The 8,673-nt window shown below is 40.7% G+C and overlaps 1 protein-coding gene across 1 annotated transcript; it reads right to left on the bottom strand.

The window, feature by feature from the left end:
• Nucleotides 1–4,387: 4,387 nt before the first annotated feature.
• LOC134405821 (vomeronasal type-2 receptor 26-like) lies at nt 4,388–8,656 on the bottom strand. Its single transcript, XM_063137073.1, has 4 exons — nt 7,841–8,656; nt 6,537–6,764; nt 5,823–5,949; nt 4,388–5,289 (listed from the first exon to the last, which is right to left on the bottom strand). Exons 1-4 carry the CDS (start codon nt 8,654–8,656, stop codon nt 4,388–4,390), a joined length of 2,073 nt encoding a protein of 690 aa, XP_062993143.1.
• Nucleotides 8,657–8,673: the final 17 nt, after the last annotated feature.

Raw genomic sequence — 8,673 nt, 5'->3', positions numbered from 1 at the left:
CATCTGGGTGGCCAACATCCATCTCGCGGTCACCTCTCCCATGTTTCTCTACAGAGTCATGTCTCCCACCAGCTTCATTCAAACAACGGTTGCTATCTCTGCCCATACACTTCTTAAGATGAGAAAATATCCTTAACAGTGGTGTATAATGATGCCTTGAATGTCCATTGAAAAGCATCAATGAATAGCAGGAAGGGGGGGAAACGGTTCAAAGTGAAGAAGCCCTGATTTTAGCTGCTGCCCTTAATCGATGCTGTGAAGCACATTGTGGGGTTCTAAAACATCAGTTAATGACTTGACGGTTGAATTTCTTTCTCTAATGCCTTCTTAAAAGAAACTGGAGGTTTGAGCTGGGGAATTAATTACAGTGAATCCAATAATTATAGGGGAGATAATAACTTTGGAGTCTTTGTGGTATCTCTGCTATCTCTACTGGTAAACAAACAAGTTTGTCAAATGTTGTAATGTTCTTCTGCTGCTCTGCATTGGAAAAACAACTGTGCAGCGACTTCAGATTGTTAGTCTGTGACCTCTAGTGCTGGATTCTCCCAACTCCTCATGTTTCCCCACTGATGAAGTGGTCCAGAAGAGCATAAAAGTGCCATGCTGGTTCAGACCAAGGGTCCATCTAGTCCAGCACTCTGTTCACAAAGTGGCCAACCAGCCATCGGCCAGGGACCAACACGCAGAATTTGGTGCAACAGCACCCTCCCACCCATGTTCCCCAGCAACTGGTGCACATAGGCTTACTGCCTCAGATAATGGTGGTAGCACACAACCATCAGGGCAAGTCGCCATTGAAAGCCTTGGCCTCCAGGAATTTAACCCACCCCCTTTTAAAGTCATCCAAATGACTTTAAAAGGTGGCCGTCATTACATCCTGTGGTAGTGAATTCTGTAATTCAACTATGTTCTGTTTGCAGAAGTGCTTGTTTTTATTTGTCCTGGATCTCCCACCAATCAGCTACATGGGATGACCCTGGTTTTTGTATTCTGAGAGAGAGTGAATAATGGTACCGATTGACAGTATGGGTGCTGTTCTTGAAAGCTGCAAAACCACAGACCCAAGGAGCTGAGTACTTACATATCAACACCCAGCTGAGTAGATACGTATCAAAAGGGCTGCTCTATCACTTTTCAACTTCTCCATAACCAGATATTTCCCTGCCCTCCATTGCACAGCTGGTGAAGGACATTTTTCTACCTGCGACAAAGGAAATAATGGTACCTCCCCATTTTGTTGTAAATAGGTTGGTCAGACTCACAGTTTTTTATTTATTTACTAGCTGTACCCTGTCACGCGTTGCTGTGGCTCAGTCTGGTTAAATTGAAAAGAAAGAAAAGAAAAAGCGGATGTTTCTAATATGTTTAATTTCACAATGCTTGTGGATATACAATATTTTTAGTTGTTCCATTGTCTGTGTAGATATAGAGATTGTCTGGTTTGCCGACTCTAGAACACGCAACATATAATTGTCCATGTGAGAAGCAATCTGTGTCTAGATCTAAACCGCACAATTCTAAAGATTGGCCCTGAGCTTTGTTGATGGTGGTTGCAAACGCCAATCGAATTGGGAATTGCAATCTCTTAAATTGAAATGGCATATCTGTTGGAATCATAGGAATGCGAGGAATGAGGACATCTTCACCTTTGAAAGGTCCTGTCAAGATTGATCTCCAACTATAACAATTGCCACTTTGTCTATAGTTGGAGCATTGAATCTTCGCACATGTTCTCCAGCAGGCGTTTTGTCAGCATGAATAACAATCTTGTGTGTAGCAGATGGCATCATGTCAATTGCTGTTTTGAACAAATGTACTAAATTGTTTTTTTTGTGAAGTAGCTGTTGCAGTTTTGAAACGAAGGACCTTTTTATGCCGGTATAAATTCCGCAGTGTGCATTCAATTCATCATTGCCATCACCAATGAAATACATTTGTAGGAATTTATGTTGACTATCTTGAAACGGAAGGAAGGAGCCGGCTTTATGATAAATTTGTCCTTTGACTTTGAAAGTTGGCATAAATGGAGCTGTGATGATTTCTGCACCGAACGACGTCATTTGGAAGCATGAGTTGTATTTCCTGATGTTAGATAGGAAATGCTTTGATTCAGCGGTATATCCGGCAAGCAAAGTTTGTAATGGCTCCGGTGGTTCTCCAAGTTGAGGCAGTTTAATTTTTCCAGCAGCGCAACACATTCCTTTTGTTTCTGCATTAAATTTAAGAGCCTTGCAATAACGACACACTTCAGTCATAGTGCCGATGAGAACATGCCGCCTCAAACTATAATCATCAGCTGGGTTGTACCGGAATGCAAGGCGATTGTAATCGTGTGATTGTTTACCACGGAGTTGTGTTTGACGCTGATGTGCTGTTTCTCATTGACGTCTTTCAGCCCCTCTCAGCCTTTCGCGTTCATTCTGTTGAGAACAAAGCAGATCTGAAGCTGTAGAACGCGATTGCCGTGCTCGCAATCGTGCATCCTCAAGTCTGGCTGAACATTGCTTGCCTGGTTCCTTGGCACGTATTTGAGGCATTCTTTTTATTTTTTTCTCGTTTGCTGATGCCCATTCTTCCTCAGTCTGATTTGCAATTTCTCGTCGCAGTGCTTCCGCTCCGCGAGTACGACTACCTAAGTGTGATCTTCTGCGAGGCATTATTTGGATGAAGTAAAGCAAATTGTTTGGTTTTTAAAAAAGGATGATTTTATGGTGAGGAGGTTAGCGGAAACTCATGGCAGTTACCTTTCTTCTGAACGTGTAACTGTCACAGGTGTGACATCTATATTCACTCAGCCAATTGCGAGAGTACATGCAAATAGGAGAGGAGGCAGAGGGAGCGGATTAGCCTACTGGTTGGTGATGTCACAATGATCAGCAGGACTGGTTTTGAGGAGGCCTATTTCTTCGATTTTAAGACAAACCTTTGACCCCATAGAGAACATAGTTACATAACAACGCTCGCATATTTGAACGCAACGCTGTGTCAAAATTTCAAAGCAATCGGTGAAGAACTTTCGGAGATATAAAAGCATGTTTTTACGGTGAGGAGGTTACTGGAAACTCCTGGCAGTTACCTTTCTTCAGAACGTGTAACTGTCACAGGTGTGACATTATATTCACTCAGCCAATTGCGAGAGTACATGCAAATAGGAGAGGAGGCAGAGGAAGCGGATTGGCCTACTGGTTGGTGATGTCACAATGATCAGCAGGACTGGTGTTGAGGAGGCCTATTTCTTCGATTTTAAGACAAACCTTTGACCCCATAGAGAACATAGTTACATAACAACGCTCGCGTATTCGAACGCAACGCTGTGTCAAAATTTCAAAGCAATCGGTGAAGAACTTTCGGAGATATAACGACAGTAACGAACGGTCTTTTTCATTTTTATTTATATAGATTTATTTATTTATTTATTTATTACATTTTTATACCACCCAATAGACGAAGCTCTCTGGGCGGTTCACAAAAATTAAAAACCATGAAGAGCATAAAAACAACCAACAAATTTAAAACACTAAAATAGATTAATCCTATTTTGACACCAGAGTTCGAAAAACAGCACCCTGGGGGCAGAAGGCGAGCTCTGGCCTCCCTTCAAGCACCTGATCCCTAAGGCAGCTGTTTCACTTCACTTTGTCCAATGGTAGGGTTGGCCTCGCCCCTCACTGCAGTCATCTCATCAGACTGATATGGTAACCAATCCTATTACATAGCGCTCTGAACAGCTATTCTTGGATTGGTACCATTTCCTTTGCCCATCCACCCTCCTTTCCTGGATAGCCATCGGTGTAGATTATCTTCCATCCTGTCTCTTGTTACCTTTTCTATAGAACTCCTTTCTGCATTGTGTCCAGGAGTCTCAACTCTTCTTTCCCTTCCTGGGAACAGTATGGTGATGATCCACCATTGGGACAAATTCCTGACATTTCTCAAGTTCCTGAAAGTGTTGGATGTTGTATTCTAGTATACTTAGTAAAATGTCCCTGTTTCTGGGCCAGCTCTACCACATCAACAACAACCTGTCCTGTGGTAGCAGGAGAAGAAGCGACCATCTAGGGGAAAGTTTTCTGAGGCATACCCCATTTCTCCCAAATACCAACTGCTCTAGAGGGGCTGATACCTCAAAAGTGGAAAACAGGTTGTGATGTCCCAAGAAGCAATCATTGTAACCACATTCAAACAATTCTATTATTTATTGTACATTTAAAACAGAATAAATAGCTTTATGGATTGGTTAATTACTATTCATATTTATTTGTATCTAGGAGGGAAATGATTTAATTGGCAATTTTAGAAAGGCTACTTTAGTCACAATTCATTTACACCATTTTATGTACTTGTAGGCTGCAAATAAGATTAATGAGGGGATGAACTCTGTTATTTACGTCTTTCTTCTCATTAGTTGCTGTCTGTTGTTCAACTCAGGTCTCACCACAATAATGTAGCATTTGGGGAAAAAGATGCAGCTGAGTAACCCAGCGCTGGAGGCCAAGATGGAGAAGATCTCCACAGCCACCATGTACTTTCCTTGTGTACTGAGGTAGGTTGGAACAAAGGACACCCACACACTGCAAAAGACCAACAAGCTGAAGGTGATGAATTTGGCTTCATTAAAACTATCAGGCAACTTCCTTGCCAGGAAGGCCACAGTGAAGCTGACAATGGCCAGCAGACCCATGTATCCCAAAACACAATAGAACATGAGTATAGAACCTTCATTACACAGCATTACAATTTGTTCCGTCATCGAGGTCATGTCAACATCTGGGAATGGAGGAGACATTGCCAGCCATAGAGCACAGATACCTGCTTGAATATTGGAGCAGGAGAGGACAATGGAGTATGCCAATCTTTTTCCCACCCACTGCCTCATCCGTGATCCTGGTTTTGTAGCCATGAATGCCAAGACCACAGATACGGTTTTTGCCAGGATGGTGGAGAGGGACACAGAAAAGACGATGCCAAAAGCAGTTTGTCGCAGAAGGCAGGTGATCTTCTTAGGCTTTCCGAGGAACTGGAAGGAACAGAAGAAACACAAGAGGAGGGAGATGAGGAGAATGTAGGTGAGGCTTCGATTGTTTGCTTTGACTATGGCAGTGTCCCGTTGCCTAATGAAAATGCAGAGCACCAGAGCTGTGATCAGAGATAACAAAAGTCCTGAAGAAATGGAAATGATGGCTAATGCTTCTTCAAAATCTAGGAAATTTGGAATCTTAGGAATGCATTCACCCTGGAACTTGTTTGGATAGTGACCTTCTGGACAATTGACACAAGTTTCCATGTCTGAAAACAAACAAATGTACGTCAATTTAAAAAGGAATCATACTACTGTCATGCCTACAAGTTGCCTCATAAGGAGTCTGCCAGGTCATATATTTGTGCAAGATGCTTCAAGGGAAATGGCGTTGTTAAATTTGGTTATGTCCTCCATCAATGAGATATGGTTTTTGTTCTAGTGGTCTTTGAGATCATACCTTTTCTCAAAATCATGAGTTCTTCGTCAGCACAATAATTTCAAGACTAGTACAAAAACATGTGGGCCATTTCATAACAGTGATGTGATGTACAGGAAGTACTCTGTTTTGAAAGACTCTGAGTATTTCCCTTTACTCAATGTGATTGAACAAACTTCTGAAATTAACAGGAGTATTTGCTGAATGGAGAATGTAGCTACTATCCCTACATTGTTGGAGTTTTGGGATTGATTTTGTCCCTGAACCTCATTGAAAGAATATAATTGACTACAGATCCTACAGAAGAGTGTATTTTCTAAAACAAAATGTATCTTTTACAAAACTTTACATATTATGTCCTACCATTCTGGTTTGAGAACATCCCATCTGGACATGGAGTACATTCATAGCAGCAAAATTTGTCCCCCTCCTTCTTTTCCTTGCTGTACCCTGGATGGCAGGGGTCATTACAGAGGGAAAGAGGTGGCACCTGTCCAAACACATTGCAAGAGCTTAGTACTGAGAACATGTTTGGGGAGTCTGTTAACATCACGATCAAGGGCATGGAACATTGGATGTTTAAGTGAACAGACGGCAAGTTCAGTGGGAGGAAAACTTGTTCTAAATATTATATAAACTCTAGAAATTTTTAAGTCTAGAAACTGATGTACTAAACACTCCAGTAAACTAGATTTTCCTTATTTTGTCCTACCAATTGTAAAATGAGCTTAGCATTCAAAGTAAGGCCAGTAACTATTCATGTGTCTCAGAGACTGTACAAGAAAGTGATGGGGGAAACGTTATTTATGCTCGCTTAAGCAGTGTTCCATGCTAGTCTGAAATGTCATCTCTGGATATTGCCTGGCTTGTCTCCACTGGAATACCCATCATCCACTTATTAATTTTCTCTTTTTTAACCACAGCTTTCCCTATTTAAAAACCAAACAGAGTATTCTGGTGAATTTCATATATAACCAAGCCTCATCTATGCCTTTGTTACCTTTACATATATTTTCTTTCTTATTTTATTGGATGGCAGTCAATATTAATATCGAAGTTGTGTTATTATTTTCCCACCTGAGTCAAGTTTCTCTGCCAGTTGATTTTGTCCTCAGCTATGGTCAATTCTTCCCCTGGAGGAGCGTGAGGATCCAGCCTTCCCACTTTGACCCTGATATAGGAGTTATTTGGGAAAGTGATCAAGTTTGTGACATCAAATCCACCTGCTAACTCTCCACGTTCATTAAACATAATTTCCCCTCCAGCACTATTGTTGAATGAGATCTTTTGAATCAAAGAGTGAAGCTAGATAGAGAGAGAGAAAGGGAACATGTGTTATTTTCCTGTATGACAGAAAGTGTTTGAGAATGTGATCCTTTTTCATTTATGAATAGACAGCACTGTGTTTTAGGAACCAGATATGGGGAGATGGTGGCAAATCATAAAAGTGTATTTTTTCATCAACTGGTGTTAAATGCTTTTTTTTAAAAAAACTTTGTTGTTTTGCAAAGCACACACACACACGTGCACGTGCACACACACACACACACACACACACACACACACACACACACAATAATTCCCACCCTCTCCTCCCACTCCTAGATGGAATCACAAAGTGCAAAAATACAGCATCCCTCAGAAAGCAATTATGACTTTTGAAAATAAAGTAATATGAAATCATTTACAACAACCCTAATGATCTATAACGTGGAGGTCCCATACAGCTACGTAAGTATATTACAAAATTGGAATGAAACAGCCACAAGGGAATCATATTTTCCTGGAACTCTTATGACCTGTAATTTATATTTCAAATTTCCCCATTATTGCTGTCTTCCAAACAAACTTATACAACTCATTCATGTATGTGCTGTAAATGTAAGGTCTTTCCATTGTATCATTATTACTTTTCTAGCAGCTAATAAAAGAGGTGAAATTTGCTTCTTATGCTTCAAATTTGTATTTACTTTAAATGGATACTGTTGTTTTTATACTGTTGTTTTTATGTTTCTGATGTTTTTTTAAATTTTGTATGCTTTTTAATGTTTACTATTTTTAACTGTTGTAAACCACCCAGAGAGCTTCGGCTATGGGGCGGTATATAAATGTAATAAATAAATAAATAAATAAATAAATAAATAAATAAATTCAGTAGAGCAAAGTCCGAATGCAAATGTACTTCAACTTTTCTGGAAATCTCAGAAAACACTGCAGTCCAGAATTTTTGGTCTCAGCACATTCCCACCACATGTGCTGGTATGTGCCAACCACTAGGCATAGGTTACTGAGTACTGTAAGTCACATCACTGTGTGGTTTCAAGGTCATTGCAAAAATGAATCAAACAAAAAGACACCTATTAGGTATAGGGGAACATTACCTGCCAGGGTTCCATATGCTGAGCTGCCAGCCCTCTCATTTCTGCCATTGCTCTCTGGTTGAATGGAGATATGTAAGTGCTGTATAAAGTATGAGCCACAGCATAGACGGCATTGTAGATACTGTAACTGTGGCCAGTCATGCTCATTTCAAAGAAAGGCGAAGTTAGGCTCTGCAGTGTTTCCTGCCCAGTACATGATTTAATGTTGTCTCTTGGTGAATCAGAATGTGGGATAGGGCACTCAAAAGCTTGCTCCCTGACATCTGTGATAAAACCATCTGCTTTTGCTCCAGAAGGGTTGATACCTTGAAGAAATTCTTGGAAGCCTGGAGGCTCTTTAGAATGAATGGTGAAGGAAATTGCACCATGGAACATTTGCATATTAACAGCCTTTAGAAGGATATGTGAAATAAAATCTATTTGGGCTGTTGTAATCCACACTTTCCCTGCAGAGATTGTTCCACTATACTCATGATGGGTAAGATGAATAATAGTTGTTATCAATATAAGACCAGTCAACCACAGAATGGTCATACTTTCTCCATACATAACAACCACAGTGGCTTTCTTCAAGAAAATTGGAAGATAACTCAGTGAAAGTTTGACAGTGTCAGCGAAGTCAAAGAACTGCCAGTTTGCTTGGAGTCTCCTTGTGAATTCTGAACAGATTCCATTCTGGGAAAGCATTGGCTCCATTGTCTGTAAGAAACGTTCTCCCCCTTCGTCGTCCAGAGTAACGAGTCCGACCCATTTCCACCCAAAACGTTGAAGCAGTTGAACAATTCCTTGGTACTGAAGGGCTTCATTGGGGACCATGCGGTAAAAGGAAGGGA

The sequence above is a fragment of the Elgaria multicarinata genome, chromosome 11, assembly GCF_023053635.1.
Source record: "Elgaria multicarinata webbii isolate HBS135686 ecotype San Diego chromosome 11, rElgMul1.1.pri, whole genome shotgun sequence".
Classification (NCBI taxonomy): domain Eukaryota; kingdom Metazoa; phylum Chordata; class Lepidosauria; order Squamata; family Anguidae; genus Elgaria; species Elgaria multicarinata.
The sequence above is the reverse complement of the archived record's forward strand: the minus strand, read 5'-3'. Positions and strand labels throughout refer to the sequence as shown.